Raw genomic sequence first — 23,291 nt, 5'->3', positions numbered from 1 at the left:
CCTTATTCTTTTCTCCTTTGTCTCATTATTTCTTCGTGTGATATTCAAATATAATACATCATATTCTATAAATTTTTTTTACTGGATTTAAGATGCATTATGACCCAGTATGTAGGAGTCTGAGACAGGAGGATCACAGGTTCAAGACCAGCCCCTACTAACATAGCAAGACTCCATTTCAAAATACTACTACTAGTAGTAATAATAGTAATAATAATTATTACTATAATGATTATAATAATAATAAGGCTAGGGTTTAGCTCAGAGTTAGAATGCCCCTGGATTTAATCCCAGTACCACAGAGAAATGTATAAGAAAGTTTTTCCCCCAATATTTTCAGTTTAAGAGTAAGTACATCATTTTATAAAGAATTATTCTACTGAAAATACTAACACTCACTTAAAAATAATTTCTGTCATTTTAAAAATATTTTATTTCTGAATAAAAATCATATGTATAAATGAATGGAAACAATTTACCGTTCCACACAGTCAGAAAGCCTGGAGCAATGGTTAGAAGCAGGGGCATCATGACCCCCTACAACATATAAGAATCCATTGTATGTCGCAACTCCTACACCTCCACGTCTTTTGGACATTGGGGCACACAGGCTCCATTTGTTAGTGTGTGGGTCAAAGTATTCCATTGATCTGAGGCAGGAACTTCCATCACGCCCACCAATAGCATATAACCTAGAAAAATAAAATCGCACATACATGGGTGTCTTTATATATACAAAAATGCATGGATAAAAATAAAACTAAACCTTTTTTTTTTACAGAATTTCAAGTTTCTGGCATTTATGATTATATATTTTACTCCCTCATTTTCTAGCAGACAAATGGAGTTTGTGATTGGATTGTTATCTGGGGATACCTGTTAAGTTCTACCCCTATTGTCCCTCCTTCATAAATTTCTTCAAAGTAACTTTGACAAATGTAAAGGTTCCACGAGAAGAAATCTCAAAATGGTTCAAAGGATGTTTGCAAAGACCAATTCAAAAAATAAACTTATAACATTAACTAAGCCCAACAGCCTAGCATCCAAATCCCTTTTATGAAACATTTAATTAAGTGTAAAATATTCATTACAACCCTGAAATCATATTTTCTTTGTTGGAAGAGATACTGACTGTAGTATTTTTCCTATTAACTTTAAAATGTCAGTTCTTTTGATTAGCAGAATTTTTATTCTAAATTTAATCTTTCAACAGTAACAATAATAAGCACTTATTAATCCTTATGTCTGTAACTGCCGTTCATGCTGAGCTGTGAACAATAGCAACTCAGCAAAACACAATTTAATGAGTCAAAGCTTACGATCACAGCCTGTTATCTGAGGATGATGCTATGATGACACACCTGATATCATTCAAGTCAAATCAGAGATAGATTTAGCAGTGATCAAGTTCCAAAATCTTGTATAGATATCTTCATTGTAAATACTGTCTAGTTCTTTCTATGCAAGGTTTTAAAATCAATATTTGTCAAAATTTGTACTGTACTCATTTTTGTGATGAAATACTGATTTTATGCATAGTCAGCACACAGACACACACACAGACACACACACACACACACACACACACACACACACAATGCTGCCTCCTGTCACTGACCCAATGTATTGTCTGGAATTCTTATGAAAGCCACTCAGATATGCTGGTCATTGTCTCCAAAGATACCATGTCAAAAAGCACATAATTTCCTGGTAATATTTCAAGCTTTTGTAAATCTTTAACATCATCAGGTTTAGTATATTAGCTTGCTCACATAGAGAAGTGATCGTGAAGACATAAATATTCTGGAAAGTAAAGACTAGGTAGGATTCCATAGCTAAAAACCCTGAATAGCAGGAGAGGGATTGTTGAGAAAACCTTACCTTGTTACAAGCATAAAAAAAATAAATTTATTTATTATGAATAAAAAATAAGTATGAGGGTAACATCAGACCTAGTTGCCTACAAAAATGTTTTTCAAGTTTAATGTGCAAAACCATACCCTGAAAGCCAGGAGTGGTGGCGCACGCTTATAATCCCAGCATTTGGGAGGCTGAGACCAGAGGATCATGGTTTGCAGCCAGCCTCAGCTATTTAGTGAGGCCCTCCGCAACTTATTGAGACCCTGTTTCAAAACAAAGAATAAAAAATAGAGCAAAGGGTGTAGCTGGAAGTTGAATGCCCCTGGGTTCCATCCCCAGATCTGCGGGGGCGGGGGGGGGGATCTCCTGAGGATCTTGGTAAAATGCAGATTCTGATTCAGGAGGTTTGTATTAAGGCTAAGACTCGGCATTTCTAAATGAATCTCAAAAAATGCTGAAGCTGCAAGGCCCAGGATCACACTCCAAATAGCAAGGCTACAGAATACTTTATCAAGGGTCCATTTTAGCAAAGTATTTTCCATCAGAATGAGTGAAGAGTTTGAACAAAAGCTTTTCACAATAAATAAAGATTGTATCATCATTTGGAATACTTATTTACTGATGAATCATGTCACTGAAGTTTTATACCACATGACCTGATATCAAAGAGCATTAGTTCCTGGACTTACTTGTTGTTTAATGCAACAACACCAACAGTGCTTCTAGGAGTTGACATACTGGCCACATAATTCCACTGGCGTCCCTCAGGATCCCATCTTTCTACAGTATTTAGATAACTCCATCCATCATGACCGCCAACAGCATACATTGGTCCTTCAAGTGTTGCCACACCTACAGGGTTAAAAAAGTTTGACAGTCTCCCCTAGATATGTCGCACAGTGTATAGCATTCCTTTTTATAAGCAACTGACTCCTCAAAAATTAATATTTTATTTCTTCAGTAGAATTATTGTGAATACATATGAATAATTTCTTGAATCCGACATTGAATCTGACAATCTTCTAACCCTAGAATATGTTCAATCATAGTTACTGTATCATGGAAGGATATCACTGTTGTAACACTGAAATCAAAAGAGGCCTGCCTGAAATCTACCATTTCTATGTATATGATAAAATGAAAAGCTGATTTTTTTCTAGCATAAATTAAATGTGTTTTAATTCAATAGGTAGGTGAGACATGATATTCAATCTTAGCTAACCCTAGAATTGTAAGCTAAATGGGGCAAGTCTTTTTAACTTCTACTTTATAATATAGAGATAAAAATATTCCTGGGAGATAACTAACTAGACATTTATTTTTGAGACTTAGCATTTTGTTCCATTAAATACTATAAACAGCTTCTCTCTGCTTCAAATCTTCCATGTCACTTCACATGATTGGCTTTTCCCCACCTTCTTTACCATCTCCGTCAGCATAGAGGTAAATCTTCATCACTTCTCCTAATTCTGTGTGTGTGTGTGTGTGTGTGTGTGTGGTACTGGGAGTGGAACTGGAGGCTTTCTACCTCCAGGCTATACTCCCAGACCTATTTTATACTTTATTTGGAAACAGGGTCTCACTAAGTTGCTGAAAGCCTCACTAAGTAGCTGAGGCTGGCTTCAAACCTGTGCGATCCTCCTATCACTGCCACCCGAGCGCAAGGACTAAAGGTGTGCGCCACCAGGCCTGGCTCTCCAGATTCTTTAGTAACATTGATTAGATTGAAAAACTTGTTCTGATTTCTCTACAGGACACGGTTTCTTAGGTACGTTTAAAAATTACACTGACATAACTGAGCTGAATAATTTTCTAGTGTATCATTTGGCAGAAACAATTTATCATAAATTTATCATTTGGGGGAAAATACCAGTTCTGGATCTGACACTTTTTAGCTATATAAATACCCATTATTATTATTATTTTTTGCCTTACCTGGGACAATGGTGGAACCCAGGGGATATTATCTCCAAACTACACCCCCAGCCCTATTTTTTTAAGTGAGGTCTTACTGAGTTGCAAAGGTCCTTGCTAAGTAGCTGAGGCTGTCCTTGAACCCAATCCTCTGGTCTCTGCCTCCTGAATGCTGAGATTACAAGGCTGTGCCACCACACCTGGCCATGTCCATTGTATTCTAAGAGTCAATTTCTCTGCTTTTCAAAAAAACAGTGATATTGAAAACAAACCTAGTATAAAGAATAATACACTTTGCCAAATATTCAGAGGAATATATATTCTCCATAATTCCAGATATTTCTACTGTATTTTTCTTAAAATCCTTAGGAACTTTTGGTTTGAGCATAGCTTAAATTTGCTGTTAACCAAAGTTGTTTTTGTAAATAACTCTACCTTGGACCTGCATCTAATGCTTTTGATGAAATGTAGATTTGAATCTTAAGGAAAGAAGTGTGAGTCATTTAACTATAAGCACAATGCCTCCCATATATATACATCCATATGTATATATATATATATATATGTATGTATATATATATGTATATATAATCTTTTCTAAATTGAGTTTAAGGGAAAATAACCCTTCTAATGCTGTCTTTATTAAAATGGACCACTTTTTAAACACTAGTATAAATGAGGTAGAACAATTTATGTCAACTATTAAAATTAAAGAGTGTATGCCAGGCGTGGTGGTGTTCCCTTGTAATCCCAGTACTTGGGAGGCTGAGACAGGAGTATCGCAGTTTGGGAATAGCCTCATCTACTTAGTGAGGCCCTTTGCAACTCAGTGAGATCTTGTTTCAAAATAAATAATTAAAAATAGCTCTGAAATCAGTCCTTAAATATATCTGGAATAACAAAAAGCCCAGAATAGCCAAGTTATTTCTCAGCAACAAAAACCACGCAGGAGGAATCACAATACCTGACTTTAAACTATACTACAAAACCATTGTAATAAAAACAGCATGGTACTGGCAAAAGAACAGATATATAGACCAATGGAGCAGAATAGAAGACCCAGAAACAAGTCCACACACTTTCAGCCAATTGATTTTTGACAAAGGGGCCAAAAACATACACTGGAAAAAAGATAGCCTCTTCAACAAATGGTGTTGGCAAAACTGGTTAACCATAGGCAGAAAATTGGATATTAATCCCACTTTTTCACCCTGTACAAAAGTCAACTCACGATGGATCAAAGACTTGGAAATTAGACCAGAGACCTTGAAGCTCCTTGAAGAGGGCATAGGTCCAACACATAGGCACAGATAAACATTTCCTCAACAAGACCCCAAAGGCACAACAAATTAAAAGGAGAATCAATACATGGGATTGCATGAAACTGAAGAGCTTCTGTTCAGCAAAGGAAACTATCAAGAACCTCAATCGAGAGCCAACAGAATGGGAGAAGATTTTTGCCACCTACGCCACCGATAGAGGACTAATATCTAGAATATACAGAGAACTCAAGAAACTCAACACTAAGAAAACAAAGCATCCAATAACAAAATGGGCAAATGAACTAAATAGACACTTCACAAAAGAAGAAATTCAAATAGCCAATAAATGCATGAAAAAATGCTCAACATCACTGGCAATCAGAGAGATGCAAATCAAAACTACCCTGAGATTTCACCTAACTCCAACTAGAATGGCAATCATTCAAAACACAAACAACAACAGATGCTGGCGAGGATTTGGAGAAGTGGGAACTCTAAGACATTGTTGGTGGGATTGCAAATTAGTGCAACCACTTTGGAAAACAGTATGGAGAATCCTCAGAAGAATGGGAACAAATCTACCATTTGATCCAGCAATACCACTTCTGGGTATCTACCCAAAAGATAGGAAGCCAAACTACCAAACTAATGCATGTGTATCTATGTTCATAGCTGCACAATTCACCATAGCCAAACTATGGAACCAGACAAGATGCCCATCAACAGATGAATGGATTACAAAACTGTGGGATATGTACACAATGGAATTTTACTCAGCCATCAAAAAAAAACAAACAAACAAACTCAATTACATCATTTTCAGGGAAATGGATGGAACTGGAGGACATTATGCTAAGTGAGATTAGTCAGTCACAAAAAATAAGAAATCAGATGCTTTTCCTAATATGTGAGAGTTAGGGAGAAATGAGTCATAGGAGGAACTCTTGAAAGGAAATCCTATAGAGGAGCAAACAAGACAACCTAAAGGAGGAGAAAGGAGGAGGGAAGAGGAAAATCTCTAAAACACACAATGTACTTAAACATATCGAAGTCAATCACTAAGCCGAGGGACGGGGAGGGAATGGGGTGGGAATTGGGTAGGGGTTAAATCAGCGATGAGTACATGTTTGTACACACAAGTTTTTTACCCAATATGTTGTATGAATATAATGCACCAATAAAAAAATTTAAAATAAAAAAATAAAAAAATAAAAATAGTTCTGGGGGTATAGCTCGGAGGTAAAATGCCCCTTGGTTCTATCCCCAGTACTGCAATATATGTATAATTAAAGAATGTCACAGATTTTTATAATTTGTTTTCCATCATTTTGGAAACATTTTGATGAAGAATTTGACTAAATTCAATAATGTGCAGCTAAGTTTAATTTTTAAAAAGCTTTACTATACATTCTTGAGAAACTATATAACATTCAGGTCTTACCTAAGCCATGCCTATGTGTTGACATGGGGGGCATCACCATCCAGACTTTGGCAACTGGATTGAAACATTCCACAGTATTCAGTGTTTTTAAACCATCTCTTCCTCCCACAACATAAAGCTTATTATCAATAACTGCAACACCAAACTGAAGCCTGCGGCCACTCATGGTGCCAATGTGGAGCCAATTGTTGGTCCTGAGATCATATTTTTCGATCGTAGTGGTACCTGTTAAAGGAATATTTAACAATGATTAAAGCACTTCTACTAAAAAATTAAATTGGCATCATGTACATTATATTTTTATACCCATTACTTACAGCATGGTATCAATCATTGTGTCTCAAGTAACATTATATAGCCCAGATGCTAATACAACCTTACAGGTGAGACAAATGGTAATATTATTTGACCATTTTGTATTAAAATGGAAATAAGATTAAAATAGTTTAATAAACATATTTCATACTATCATAATGCATCCTTTGGAAATATTATAGATTGGTAGGAATAGCACAGGTGTCAAGTATCAGGCATTACAAAAATGCCTTGGATAATGATACTGAATGTTTACACATATTTTACAGTTTAACTATGTTAAATATTAAATATGATACTGTATGCCCTTTTATTTTGCTTAGTTTGCAGCGTGCGTGCGTGCGTGTGTGTGTGTGTGTGTGTGTGTGTGTGTGTATTTAAAAGACAAATCAATAAAGAACTAGAAATGAAAAGTCCTGATCCGCGAACCACGATCCTCTGGTCTCAGCCTCCCAAATGCCGGGATTACAAGAGTGCACCATCACTCCCAGCTTACATACTGTCACTATTGCTAAAGTAAATTATCACTGCTGTTATAAAAACTACCACTTCAATAGGAAATGGTTATTACCATTCATTTATAATAGCTGCTGCTATGTTTTAGGTGATTTTGCAAAACAGTGTGGCTTCATACTAATAACTATTTTGGAAAAGGATAGAATTATTATTCACATGTTCTTTCAACAATTTGTAATAGAGTTAGGAAACTTCGTACCAATATCACAAAGGTAACTCAAGGATAAACAAAAATACTTGAGTTACCTTTACTATGAGATTTGAGGAGAAAATGTAATCCTTCTGTCCTAATGAAAATAAAGTTAATATGTATATACTGGCAGTTATAAAACAATGGTAGAAGATTATATCAAGTCAAACATTAACTATAATATATATGAAATCTATAGCTAAGTCTGAATGTTTGTCTTAGATTTATTTGTCTTGGATTCGCTTATCTTTTCTGTATTAAATGTGTGGTGATAATACTGATAAAACTGGAACATCTGCAAGTTCACATTTACTACCCTCAGTTTTCTTTCAACCAATTTTCTCTCAGTGCTTTCATCTCTTTCCATTTTCTCAATCCAATTAATTGTCTCAAATTTTTCTCCCTGCCTTTTTTATTTTAACTTCTCTTTTAATATGTGGAAATGACCAAAAAGCCAATTTACATTAAGATGTGAAAGCTAAGCAATGCAAATTATTACTGAGATGGAGACAATCATGGTCAGGTAATTAGTAAAAAATTGTACAAAGATACATAAATTAGCTATAAACAAAAAATTTTCATTGAAAAGATGCAGAAGTTTGCCTTCTGTCAGTTTAACTGTTCTAAGCATTAGGTTAAATATGGAAGGTAAAATAATTCTTTACTTCTTTATTGCCCACATGAATGTTTAGGACAAGTAGTTCAATGTCTTAAATTTTGAAGACTTCCTTAGCCCTTTTGCTCATCCTCACCAATGTTCCAACTAACCAAAATGTAAATTCTCTACCTATCTTGTTATGACATATCTACATTTAATAGTAAAACAAAAGTTATAAATTTTATCAATCTATTTCAATAGAATTTTTCTGTGTAAGTCAACATAATGCTTAGAATTTTATTTATTTATTTTTTGGTGGTACTGGGGATGGAACCCTTTCTACCTCCGGGCTACACTCCCAGACCTATTTTATATTTTATTTGAAAACAGGGTCTCTTAAGCCAGTGCGGCTGGCTTTGAACCTGTGCGATACTCCTGTCTCTGCCTTCCAAACATGGAGATTAGAAGCATGTGCCACCATGCCCAGCAATGCTTAGAATATTTCAAGTATGCTTTTGCTATTTATTTTTGGGCCCTCATTTATGTCCTCATTCATGACCTTTGTAAGAAGGAACAGATGCCACTAAACTTTGTGATATTGCTAGTAACACTATGAAGTTATGAATATATAAGACTTGATTTCCTTTATCTTCAAAATGATCTAAAAGTGATTATGTTCATATCATTAGCAATCAGAGAGATGCAAATCAAAACTACCCTGAGATTTTACCCAACTCCAATTAGAATGGCATTCAAGACACAAACAACAAATGCTGGCAAGGTTGTGACGAAGTAGGAACTCTAATACATTGTTGGTGGGGTTGAAAATTAGTACAATTTTGTAAAACAGCATGGAGGATTCTCAAAAGAATGGGAATAAACCTAACATATAATCCAGCAATATCACTTCTGAATAACTACCCAAAAGAATGGAAACGAAACTACCTAATGCATGCATATCTATGTTCACAGCTGCACAATTCACAATTGCCAAGGTATGAAACCAGCCATGATGTCCATCAACAGATGAATGGATTACAAAGCTATGGTTATGTACACAATGGAATTTTATTCAGCCATAAAGAACAAAATTACATCATTTACAGGGAAATGGATGAAACTGGAGAACATTATGCTAAGTGAGGTCAGTCACAAAGAGTAAGAAATCAGACAGTCTCCCTAATATGGGGAAGCTAGGGAGAAAAAAGGTCATAGGAGGAACTCTAGATGAGGAAGGATAAATAATAGATGAGCAAATTAGGCCATCTAACTGAGGGGGATGGGAGGGAGAAGAGGAAAATTCCCTAATGTACATAAGGTACATTCATAAGCATATCAAAGTCAATCAGTAAGCCAAACAGGAGAAGGAGGGAGGGGGAGGGAATGGTGTGAGAATGGGGAAGAGCTAAATAAGTGATATGTGCATGTATGTCTCTACTATTTTGTACTCCATTAAGACGTATAACTACAAAGCATCAATAAAAAATTAAAAACTGAATACAAGTGATTATGCTTACATAATAGAACGCCCCTGAGTTAAATTCCCAATATGACAAAAAAAGCCATTATTTCATCCCAGGCTTGAATTGCTGATTTTATTATTAACATTTAAAAATTATTTGTATCTATTTTTTGAGGTCTAATAGGAAGTAGAGAACATGAGCTAGAGGTTACTCTCTTTCCATCAAGAAACAAATATTAAGGGTCACATTCCTTTCTCCTATGACAACATTATATTAGTTTTCCTTGGAAAGATTTTACATTACAAAATGAATATTCAGATTTAGTCTTGCTTCTATAAAAGTTCCTATTAAAAAACATAGTCAATCTTGCCGGGCGTGGTGGCGCACGCTTGTAATCCCCGCGCTTGGGAGGCGGAGACAGGAGGATCGCGCAGGTTCGAAGCCAGCCGTGCTGGCGTAAGAGACCCTGTTTCCAAATTAAAATATAAAATAGGTCTGGGAGTGTAGCCCGGAGGTAGAAGGACTTCCAGGAACCCCAGTACCACCAAAAACAAAAGAAAACAAAACAAACAAACAAAAAACAGCCAATCTTAATTAAAGGATTATGTCTCATAAGATAAGAAAAAACAGTGAGGTTACAAAGTCACTCAAAGTACTCTATTTGTGAAAATTACCTTTCCATACACTCATTTAGCATGGATTTAATACTGTCCTCATAATTTTAGATTCTTAAAATGTATTTTTCAAGAAGCTTTCTTAATTAATTTGTCCCTTACCTTTTGTAGCATCCATGCCTCCCACAGCATAAAGTGCCCCCACTGTTGATTTTCTAGGCTTTGTGCGAGGGCTTTGCATCATGGGTCTTCTTTCAGGTAAGAGGTGATATTTCATAGCTTCTATTAGTAGCTTCTGACACTCCAGATCACCATTAAACATGGAACTGTTCTCTAAATCTGCCAGTAACTGAAATGTAATGATGCATGAAATATGAATGAAGAATCCACTATTAGAAAGGAAATACTGTACTGCATACAATTATAGAGAAAACTGAAGGTAATTGAAATGTACAATTTTATTAGCTAATATTTTAAGTCACTTAGATATTTTTGTTTTCATTCATCAGGATAATGACTACAATCTTTGTTGACATAGATAATGATCTATTCAGCTTCATTTAATTGATTTTTTATCTTTAGAACATATACATATATCATCTGAAGGAGTCTACAAAGCAATTCAAAAAGCTTTATTGATAATAGTCAAAGATAATTGTGTTTGTGAGAGTAAGCATACCCTAGTCTACTGCAATTAGTTAATGCATGCAGCCATCTTTTTGGTGAGTTTGGAGTGAGAAAAGTTGGGGTGTTCATGTAAACATGCTCTGTCAAAATAGTGCCACACACAGAGGACTGCATCTTTATTATCCAGTCACTTCTGTAGAGTATTTTGAAAGCAACATTTAAAAAAAAATGGGCTGAATCATCTCTAAATAAAAGGATGTCTGTTGCCGGGCATGGTGGCGCGTATTTGTAATCCCAGTACTTGGGAGGCTGAGACAAGAGGATCACATAGGTTCGAAGCCAGCCTCAGCTACTTAGTGAGGCTATGTGCAACTTAATGAGACTCTGTTTCCAAATAAAATATAAAAAATAGGACTGCGGGTGTAGCCAGGAGGTAGTAAGCCCCTGGGTTCCATCCTCAGTACCACAAAAAAGGGTGTCTGTAAAATCCCACAGCCCCGAATGGCCACTTTATGATTCCCCAAATCTAGCCAAGTAAAGGGAACAATGAGAACAAATCTGCACCAGAATGGCCAGCTACATGTAGGGAAGGATGCTAGCTTTCTTTTATGCATACTGGGAACTAGCTCGGGCTCATGTTAACTGTAGAAAGCTGCTTGCTTGCAGGAGAGTTACTTCTCAGGATGCTGGTCATACAAGGAAACTAATACTCATTATGTCTCCACTTCTGCAACTTACATACAAAACATTTCTCTGAGTGGGGATAGGCGTGGAACTTAGGGAACAGTAAAAAGGATGCAGGCCACACATTCGCCCCCCTCCCCCCCCCCCGACAAAATACTGGGAGCGATAAAAGGCCCAAGTGCTGCCAGCCTGTCATCACTGAACTCTTCTTGGAATAGTCATTGATTTCTGGATAAGCTTTTTTTTTTTTTTTAAAAAAAAAATAAACCACAAGCCTCCAGTTCCAATTCTGGGTATTTTCTTTAGCCTGGCCACAACCTACCCCACTGCCCTGGCACAAGAAAGCTGTGGGTAAGACAATGGCTTCAGGTACAGACATTAGTAATCCACCACGACATTGGCAAAAGTAAGTGATGAAACCTATTATCTGGCATAAAATAAATTCCTGATTGACACTGAAAAGTGTTTGGATAATTTTTTTCATGATATGTGTTGGAAAAGAGTCAGAATTAAATTCTATAATGTCAAGGGTCATATTAAATTGGTTTTCATGGCCTTTTGGTATCATAGGACATTAAAAGAAATAACAAGAAGACATGTTGAAAGGGAAGTGCTAATCTCACCCCATAAATCTTCTTTGAAATTTCTGCTCTGCACTAGTTAAATCTAGTTCTATTCTTACTCCACCTGTAATCTCTGAAGTATTGCTATTTTGACTTGCCTGGTGTAAGTAAAGGTGTTTTATTAAATGCACATGCTGTTGTAAATAGGTTTGAAAACTAAGTTATATAATTTTTTCCTAAAGTTATTCTTTATATATTCATCATCCTCTTCACACTGCTCATTTATCATTTATTTAAGGTAACTTTTACATTTCCTTTTAAAGATGATATTTGCATAACATTGCCTATAAAAATACCATCAGGAAAAGTTTACATAATCCATATTCTAGGCATAAGGCTTACTCAGACATAAAAAGACTACATTGTTTCTGCTGAAATTTTTTTCTTCATGCCAATAAAGTAGAAATAACTTCAACCTAGTCCTTTGCTTAAAAATAACATGTCAAATACACTTAAGGAAGTATAGATTTAACAACTTCTGATAAATTATATCCCTGAATATCCAATGTTTTCATGTCAAAAATCATCTGGTAAACTTGTTAAAACATTGATTCCTCAGCCAGAGCCCCAAAATTGATTTAGCATGTCTGGATTGAACATAAGAAGGTATGTGTCTAACAAGGACCTAGGAAATGCCATTTTTTTCTTCTGATCCAGAAACATTTTAATTCATAGTGTCTTAGAAAATCTGATAAATCACATAACTCTTAAGAATAACACATGTACACATATTTGTGTAAAGATATTATTTCTATATATGAATCTCATCTATAAATTCCAGGTTAAGAACATTGGGTCTAAAATTGAGTATATATTCTAATGTTTTTCTTTTAAGTTTTATTATTGCTTTGCTCTCTGGATAAATTTGCAGTGAATGCTTTTTATTGTATACATAGAGAATCTTAAGAACATGTATGTAGTTTCAAGGGATTTAAATAATAGATAAAATAAAAAAGTAAATATATATGTATTTTTGTGTAGAAAAATAAGTAGATTAAGTCTTTTATATTAACATTTAAATAACAATGTTACTGAAAAGTAGATTAACATTAAAATTTATGAAACTACCATTCCACTAACTTCAAAGACTCTCATTCTAATGTGAATGATGCTTCAGGACTTCAAAGATTTAATAAATATTAAAGGCATATGATCAATATACTCTTTCATAGTATAAACTATTTCAAATACTTAATTATTTATTGCAGAGGAAATAATTGTGATTATCACAAGTGGTGGAATTACATAGTATGGTTCCACTGTAGCCTAATAATAAATTCACTGAGATGAGCCAATCTCAAGTCTTTTACAATAATTCTTATTTTTTGAATCATTTTTATAATCCTTCAATTTGGCATATATGATGAGGATGCCATTATAATGATGCTCTGGTACATCTGAAAGTATGAGAGCATATTTTCAATCATAGCAAATAATTAACCACAAGAGTAGATATCATCCCATATCTGACTCCTTTTTAGAGTTTCCTGTGGGAGGCAACTGTACTGATTATTAACACATTGCCTAAAAATGAGCAGAAAAAGAAAAAAAGTCTACTCATTTTTCTAACTGTTACAAGTTCTATTTGGCAAAAGATATAACCGGAACTAGTAAGCATTCAGATGTCTAGGGATAATTTGTAGAGTTTTTAAATCTGTTCTGCTTCACTTTTCATTATTAATATCTCTAATTGAGGGATAAATATATCCTTCTCAAAAATGCATCCTTTATACAACAAATTGGATATTATCTGAATAGGAAAAAAAGAATGTATTAGTGAATAGCAGTAGTTTAGAACTCGAATGCACGTTACATGAATAGATGTCCTTACCTGTGGTGGGAGTAATGGTAGTCTGATATAAGAAAGCAGCATTGCTAGGTCTTGTTGCCTTGCCTGAGCATCATGACCCACCCACTGCATTAGAGCATGGAAAATAGTTTCTTCATCGGGCACATTAATGTCATCACTGCACAGTAGTTTTGAAATTTCATTAGCTGGAAGCAGGAGGAATTCCTGGTTCTTTATTACCTCAATGAAGTGTTCCTATAAAAAAAGTCCATCTACTAAAATTTTCTGCTTTTGAAATTCCATAATAAAAATAAACATTTCAAAGCATTCTATTTTGTTAAAATTCAGAAAAAGTCAGAGAGACGGACATTGCCATCTTTGCTTTTTGTAGTACTGAGAAGTGCACCCAGGAAAACTGCAACAGTAAGCCACATCCCAATCCTTTTGTAAGAAAAGTACTATTTTTATTTCGAAACAGACCTTGTCAAGATGTCCATGCTATCCTCAAACTTCTGATGCCCCTGCCGTAGTTCTACAACTCACTGGAATTGCAGGCATGTGCCACTATGCCAGGTGATATAGCCATTTAGAACCAGTATGTATTATTGTTGACCGTGACAGGAGAATGGTAGCATTCTGAAGGTGAGGGAACAAATGCTTCCACTGGAAGTTATTTATTGAAACAAAGGAAAGCCCTTAACTACTTCTCAACCAACATAGGCATAGTTCCAGGACTGATGCCAGTACATTTTCCCCTAGCTCATGTACATGAAAACAATTAGATTATGGCTCCAGAACTGACTGCCTGGTTGGCCTTTAGTCAAAAGAAAAAGATGAAAGCTACCTTGAAGGCCTGAGAGAGTTAATTCTGGCTATGCATTTGAGGCAACCAGCTAAACTCCTCTGAGCTAAGAAAAAAAAGGTTAATGAAAAGTTTTTCCTCTTAGGGAAAAGAATGATTTTTTATTGGCCAAGGAAAATGTATCCTTTTATAGTGCTTCACAATCTAGATTCAAGACAATCCATATTCCATATTAGGATAGAGTTTTTTTCTGAAAAATAAATATATAAATATGTGATAGTTTCACCTAAAAAAATAGAAAAAAAATATTCTCTGGTAAGAAAGAAAGTAAAAAAGAAATATTGAAATGTTATCTTTAAGTCATCAAGCTTGGTATCAGACAAATGAAACTGTTATGTGAGATTATCATTTTTAATTTTGGATAAATTGCTATAATACTAGATGTCAACCACTAAGCCAAGCATGGGAGGGAGGGATGGGGAGAGAATGGGGTGGGGATCGGATGGGGGCTGACTGGGCGATGTGTGCATGTATGTCTACAAAAGTTTGTATCCCACTATGATGTATGAATACAGTGCACCAATAAAAAAAAAAATATATATATATATATATATATATATATATATATATATATAAAGACAATCCAAAAGTGAACCCTCTAGGTAGTGTTTCTTTAGGAGGGAGTGGGGCTATAGTTCAGTTTTTACATATTATATTTTAATTCTCCCTTCTGTAAGTGTGTTGTCATCAAAATATCACCATGTTTTTCTAGTTTATAAATATTATATATTTTTCTTTGAAAGTATATCATTTCTAACATTTTTTCATAAAGATCTCAAGTTTTAAATTCAATAAAATATGCTTCTGAAATGGAGATAAAATATTACCTAGAAATTTATATTTCATAAAAATCTCATAATCTAGGAATAGCTTAAGACAGCCTCTGAATAACCTGGGGCTTTGCATGAATCAGATCAGTCCCTTACTTCTTTTAGTTTACCTATTAAAGAACAAGTTATCCTAATAACAAAATTATCCATTTAGTATTCATCAAGACTGATAGCTCCATAAGAAAACTCTGATACCCTAAAGCTCTAAACTAACTTACCTACTTAGAAGAATAATCATTTTGTGATTAAGGCAAACAATTTTGAGAGAACTGGTTTTGAAAACATTCTCATAGCAAACAACTGCAATAATACTGCTATTAATAAAATATTTTGCTTGCACACCACACTTTGCTAAATTCTTTTACAAACATCAAATCATCGCCAAATATAATCTTCGGAAGAGGTAGAATTTTCTCTGATGATAAAACAGGTAATGGAATATTCGATCTATGCAAAACAGTGGCAAAGTCTGGACTGTAATGTAAACCTCTGACATCACATCTATTTCATTTTGTTCAATGCAGCAAAAAACTTTTCCAAAGTGATAATTTCTATAAAAGCATAAGAAAAACATAAAATATAGAACTATAAAACTTATGAAACTGGAGAACAGAATGCTAAATGAAATCAGCCAAACTCAGGAAATCACAGGCTGCATGATTTCTTTCATAGGTGGAAGCTAATAAGACAAAAACAAAAGCAAAAGGACCTCATAAAAATTAGGAGAGACACTAGTTGATTGGTGAAAGGAGGGTATTTGGGGATGAAAGAGAAGGAGAAAAGGGAAGGTACAGGCAAGGAAACGAACCAAATATTGTGATGTAGATATATGAATATATCACTGTGAAGCTCACTATCATGTACAATTATAATGCACCCCCTGAATTTTTTAAGTTGTGTTTTTTTATTACTGGAAGTGTGTATGTAAACTCTGAGGCAGTGTTAATACAGTAGAAAACAACATATCTCACTCTCTGTTTAGTTTTCAATGAAAGAAAAATTAAAAAGAAAGGAATGAAAGTCAGAGATAGAAAATCTCAGTGCGTACAACCTACACAAAAGGCAATATAAATCATAGAGCAACCCATTAAATTTGATTATACATTTATGAGAGTAATTATTATAAATTATTTAGATGTTGGTCATATTTATATAGCCAGAAAAATATTTTCTGATAGAATATTTTTTAACTTCAGAATAATAGATTTCAGAATAGAATGTTCTTCTATTGGACAAGGAAAATGTATAGTTCCACAATCATGTCTTATGAGATTATTGAACATTCCTCAAAAATATATATCAGTCTAAATAAAAAATGTATTGTTTGAACTAGGCATGGTGGTGCATGCTTGTAATCCCAGTATTTGGGAGGCTGAATCAGTAGGATTGCAGGTTCACGACCAACCTCAGCTATTTAGTAAGGCCCTTCACGACTTAGTGAGACCCTGTTTCAAAATAAAAAATAAGAAATTGGGCTCAGTGTACAGCTCAGAGGTAGAATTCCCCTGGGTTCCATCCCTAGTATCACAAAAAATGCATTGCTTAAAAATTTCTATATATACAATGACAGTACCAGTAATGTAGAGAATTTATGTTTGAACATTAATTTTCAATTGTTTGATTTTAAAATTATTTTGCTCTGCATGTCAACATAAACACTTTAATGTATCTTCCTTCAAATCTCAGTTTGTATATTAGGTACACAACTCAATTCATTTTGGATCTACATTTAAACTTTTATAAAATTTATTAGGTGAATATGTCTTTCTTGCTAAATGATTCATTAATGAAGATAACTGTGTGCATGTTAGAAATGGTTAATTTTACATGTCAACTTTATTAACTCATGAAGTCTCCAGACATTTGACTAAAATATGTTGAGTGTGTTTGTGATGGTTTTGGTGGATTAAGCCTACCCATACTAGGGATAGAAATTTGCTTTGCTTAGTTTATTAATTTGTATGATTACAATTAGACACCTAACTTGTTTAGCATTATTGAAATTATTTGTGTTACTAGATTATCTGTATAGTATTCCCAATGCACTGTTAGAATAAGACCTTTACCTATTTTACTGTATTCACAATAGATACTAACATAACAAAAGCCGGAGGATTAAGAGAGACAACATTATTGTATTTTTATGCCAGGCACATCCGGCTTTAACACTCAGTTTAGGAGACATAATAGGAAAAGGAAGACAAGTTCATTTTGAGCAACAAAAATAATTCAAGTTGTTTATCAGAATGTATTTTGTCTGTAAGAGTAAGACAGCAGGCAGTAAACTGTTAATATTTAGTACAAGAATTTAAGTAATTTAACAGGAAGTTTTCATGTTTGGCATTTATGGTAGGATTGACCTTTGAACTATATAACTACTGTTCATTTAGATTATATGGCATCTCGATTTAACATAAAGGGATACAAATAACACAATGAAATGGCATATTTTAAAATTCAAATGTACTCTAATGTGACTATTCACATGAGAGTATTTTTTCAGAAATAGGTTTGACATTTTGAATTTTGAGTAATGACACGGGGTAGGAAAAAAGAGATGTATTTATAAAATTTTTTAGAGAATTCAAATTTTAGAAATTTGAATTGAAACTCTCAAAAATACCCTTCATTTGTATGCATCACTATCCTATAATAATGCTGCTTTTAATTAACAATTTTACCTGCAATACTGTTGTTCCCTTGTATGCAATTACATTTGATTTTTAAACTTAATGAGCAATTTTCTTTGCTTGAAATATTTATGTTTTGATTAAGTTTCCAAAAAGGATTCATCTCTTGTGTCATTCTTTGTTTCAGAGTAAAAAAGAGTTCATTTTCTTCTTTGCATTATAAAAACATTATTATTAATGGTAAGGCTTTACTTTATATCCTCTGTCCAGTTTTGTAAATAATTATTCCATCTATCTTCATTTATCACTATAATTGCTAGTAGAACTGTTTCTTTGTTTTTGCAGTGCTGGGCAGTAAACCTAGTGCCTAGCATATTCTAAGTAAACACTCTACTACCTACACACACATGTATCACACACAAATATATATATATATACACACTGGTATACTGGGGATTGAGATTGAACCCAGGGGCATTCTACCTCTAAGCTACACTCCAGCCCTATTTTTATTCTTTATTTGGAAACAGGGTCTCACTAAGTTTTGGAGGGCCTCACTAAGTAGCTAAGGCTGGCCACAAACCTTGATCCTCTTATCTCAGCCTCCCAAGTATTAGGATTACAAGCATGCACCACCATGCCCAGCTTGCTATATTTAAATTTTATCTTAATTAATTTATTTTATTGGTCAATTATTTATTTTTATTGGTACATCGTAGTGAGGTACAGTTACAGATGCTTACATGCACACAGTATCTGTTGTGTTTTACTCTGGGTTTTTCCTTCCTGATCTCCTCCTTCCATTGATAATATTTGTATTGATACAAATAACTTTATATATGTATGGACAATGGATTATTTAAGTAGTTTCTATCATCAAATCTTCCCTTTCTCCTCCCCACTTTGCTTCTCAAATCCCTCTCCCATTCCTCTAACGTCTCTCCTAATGTTTCTGAAGTCTTTGTTTTCCAGTTTCTCTCTAGCTTCCACATATAAGTGAAAACATATGGCCCTTCACTTTTTGTGACTGGCTCATTTCATTCAGCATAATATTCTCAAGTTCAATCCAGTTTTCTGCAAATGACATCATTGCATTCTTTTATTAAAAAAAACACTGAGTAGAATGTTATTGTGTGTATATATCATATTCTAGTAGTCTATTCATCTGTTGATGGATTTCTAGGCTGGTTCTATTGTATGTCTATCATAAATTGTTCTACTGTAAACATGGAATTACAGGTATCTCTCCAGTAATTTTATTTCAGTTTGTTTGAATAGATCTCAAAAGTAGCATGACTGGTTACCTGGTGGCTCCATTTCCAGTCTTTTAAAGAACCTCCATACTTATTTTTATAGCAGCTTTACTAATTTGCAATCTCACCAACAATGCAAAAGAGATTGTATTTCCCCACATCCTCACCAGTATTCTTTATTGTCTGTGTTCTTGATTGCCATTTTAACTAGTGTTAAGTGAAATTTTAGTTTCATTTCAATTTTCATTTCCCTAATTCTAATGATTTTGAACATTTTTTCATATTATCTACTGTACACTTGTATTTATTCTTTTGTTAAGTGTTTACTCAGATTGTCCAGATTTTTATTGGGTTCTTTGGTTTTATTAGTATTGAGTTTTTTAAGTTCTTTATATATTCTAGATATTAATCCTTTATCAGAGAAGCAGTTGGCAAATATCTCTTTCATTCTATAGGCTCAATCCTTAGGTTCTCAATAGTTTCCTTTGCTACACAAAAGCTTTTTAAACTGATGTTATCCCACTTACTGATTTATTTTTACTTCCTGAGATTTGAGGGGTCTTATTGAGGAAGTCTCTCCTGGTGCCTATATGTTGGAGAATTGGTCCTATGCTCGCCAGTATTTTTTTTTTTTATGCAAAATCTCACTATGTTATTTGTTCTGGCCTTATATTTGCTCTCCTTCTGACATATATTCATGAGTAGCTGGGATTATAGATGTACACCACTATGTCTAGCAAAATGGGTTTAAATTAGTTAAATTAAGCCAGGCGTGGTGGTGCACACTTGTAATCCCTGCGCTTGGGAGGCAGAGACAGGATGATCCTGCTGGTTCGAAGCCAGCTGCGTTGGCTTAAGAGACCCTGTTTCCAAATAAAAAAGTATAAAATAGGTCTGGAAGTGTAGCCCAGAGGTAGAAGGGTTTCCAGGAACCCCAGTACCACCAGAAAAATTACTTAAGTTAAAGGACTAAAATGCAATTATTTTTTAACCAAAGTACAGATTTTACTAATAAAATCTTCTCAATAATATCATCTCAGTTACTAATTTTGGTAATTCTCAAGCTCTTCCAATGTATACAGCTCCATTAATATTAACAGCTTTCTTATTGAGAAATATTAAACTTCATTATAAATCATAATTTATATAATTTTATAAACTGTATTTTAATTATGCAAAATATTATAAACTAATATTTTCCTTATTCTTATGTATATAAACATGCCCTATCACAATTTAATTTTGGCAGTCCTTTTATTTCTCCAAGTTTCAAAATTTGGTCAAATTGTTTTTGGTTGTTGCCCCTCCAAAGAACAAAAACCTTACTTGCATATGATGTGACTACACAAATATTTTTATCTAACCCATACTATGTGCAAGTCTTCTAACAATCATATAAGCTCACTACTGACTTTTAATTTCATGCCAATACTTGTATGTTATTAATACAAGATATTTAGAAACAATTGATTTTTACCATGGTGTACTTATGTGCCACATTCAGGAGCTCTGTACAGCCCTGGGCATCTCCAAATGATCGAATGCCTAAGCAGTTTGAAGGATCAAGCTGCTTAATAAGGAAATTGGAGCAGACCTCAATGACTTGAGTCAACTGTAGAAGACAGGCTGCAGCCAGTAAACTTTCAATGGTATCTTCTTTCAGTTGTAGGACACCTAGATGGTTTGAAAAAGTAAAGAATTACCACAGGTTCCATAAATTAACATACGTATGCTAGTTAGTTATATCCATTTCCCTCTTTAAAAAGGCTGTGCTTTTTGTGTACATTATATATTATGGTCAAATATTTTGAGGCTGATAAACACAAAGAAGTCTGCATGTAAACCCAAAGATGATGTAAGGAAAGGATCGCTCTCTCCTTTTCTCTGCTCCAGGCTGCCGTGCACTGAGCTCTGCAGACCTGGTCTCACATGGACTGAACTCTGAAATCTCCACAAACTCTAAGGAAATAAATGTATCTTCCTCTTTTTGACTTTAGAAGAGTTCAAGAGCATACAATTAAATAGTGTATATAAGTACATAACAATCTTATAGGCTAAATAATTATTGTGAAAAAATCCAAATACTGTTTTGGCCCCAAAAGATGAGACAATCGCTTTCTTCCTTCCATAGAAATGTTACTTAACGGGGCTATCCTTCATTTTCTTCACCTAGACAATGGAAATAATAGTAATAGGTTATATAACGCAAGGCTGTTATAAGTTAATGCATGACAAGAACTTACCTGTATAAGCATACTGCACCAAGGAATTAAGTGCATTTGGATCCACTCCTTCCATCCTGACCTCTTCTTGTTTGGCTTCAAGCACATCATTAGTGAACATTGCAGCAAAATAATCAGATACTGCACTGAGAACCAATCTAGAAATTGGAATGATTCATAGGAACTTACATCAACTGATAGTCTCATTGAAAAGCATGAAATGCATTTGATAAATCTGCAGAACCAGTCAATTTGTTTTCTGCATGGAACTTTCAGTTTAGTAAGTTGTAGTGAAGTTACAGGACAAATAAGTAAAATGATTTTCTTTCAGAGAGTTTACACACGCAGGTTTGACTTCATCAGTATTTGCAAAGTTCAGGTTTTCTAATTTTTTTTTTAAAGAAATGGATAATATATGCTATTTTTAAATAAGAGAATAAATAATCTATTTTCTCAATGTTCCAGTTTGTAACAACATGTGGATTCTCCCTCATTTATACCTCTTTTATCCTCCTAATATTCTCTCTGCATGAAGGTACTTACCGATGAGCTGGAATTCGGAGGTGTCCAGCAATCAGAAGCACGTCACAAAGTTTTTTCTCTTTCAAGTAGTTCTCCATTTTACGAAGTGTTTTCTCTGCATGGTTTATAGCATGGAAGTGCTCCTCAGACCTTGTTGTATTCATTTCCTCAGAATATTGTGTGTATAAACTGAAAGTAAAGTAATAATAAAAGTATAATCACATCTTTTTCCAAAACTTACACTTTTTCTCTTAGACAGTGTAATGGTTCAAATTTTGAATGGTCTCCTGGTCCTTGAAGAAAGTGGGCAAGTAATGTTTGAAGAAGGGCTTGGTTTCTAAGTACTGGTCCTTACAGGTGCGTCCTTTTGGACTAGATATCTTTATTTTTTTATTCTACTCTCCATATTGTCAGAACAGAACCTTGAACTCCTTCTCTTCAATTCCTGTCACCATGTTCTGAGCTCTGCACACCTATCCTCACATGGACTGAACCCTTAACTCTCCAAAAATTGTGAGCAATTACACCTACCTTCCTCTAAGCTATGTGGTCAGGATTTTTGGATTACAACAGTGAAAATCTTGACTGAGAGATAAACTGGTATCAGAAGTGAGTGGTTGCTGGTGTATATAAGTGTGACCATATATTTTGTGAGCATTTGGAACTGTTTATTATATGTTTTTTATTGTTGCATTATAATTATGCATCTTGTTGAAGTTCAGGATAATAGAGGCATGTATGCACACCTCACTAATTGAAACCTCCACCTGTTCCCAACTTATTATGCCTCTCCTTCTCATGCTCAGTATAGTGATTGGTTTGTTAAGTTTGTGTATGTATACCATGTCTATGGAGGTATTTCCCTCTTCAAGTCTCCTCCCCCTTTCCATCTCCCTCCTTTTACTCCACTAAGGTTTCTTCTCCTTTGGCTGGAGTCTCTCATATGTCCCAATTTCTGGCTACCTTCCACATATAAGGGAGAACATTTGACCTTTTTACTTTTTGAGACTGGTTAATATCTCTTAGCATAATGTTCTCCAGTTTCATCCATTTCCTTACAGATGATATATTTTGTT

The 23,291-nt window shown here is 34.4% G+C and overlaps 1 protein-coding gene across 1 annotated transcript in view; it reads right to left on the bottom strand.

Moving 5' to 3' along the window:
- KLHL4 (kelch like family member 4) overlaps positions 1-23,291 on the bottom strand; it is a gene marked incomplete at both ends in the record, with an annotated part of 79,702 nt that overhangs the window by 8,891 nt on the left and 47,520 nt on the right. Inside the window, 8 exons of the mRNA XM_080719416.1 lie at positions 480-692; positions 2,550-2,712; positions 6,478-6,702; positions 10,336-10,522; positions 13,939-14,151; positions 20,949-21,145; positions 21,715-21,851; positions 22,237-22,404. Of these exons, the coding sequence (XP_080575542.1) occupies positions 480-692; positions 2,550-2,712; positions 6,478-6,702; positions 10,336-10,522; positions 13,939-14,151; positions 20,949-21,145; positions 21,715-21,851; positions 22,237-22,404 (1,503 nt within the window). The remainder of the gene's footprint in view (positions 1-479; positions 693-2,549; positions 2,713-6,477; positions 6,703-10,335; positions 10,523-13,938; positions 14,152-20,948; positions 21,146-21,714; positions 21,852-22,236; positions 22,405-23,291) is intronic.

This window comes from Muscardinus avellanarius (assembly GCF_963383645.1).
Source record: "Muscardinus avellanarius genome assembly, chromosome: X".
Lineage (NCBI taxonomy): Eukaryota > Metazoa > Chordata > Mammalia > Rodentia > Gliridae > Muscardinus > Muscardinus avellanarius.
This window is presented reverse-complemented; position numbering and strand designations above follow the sequence as displayed.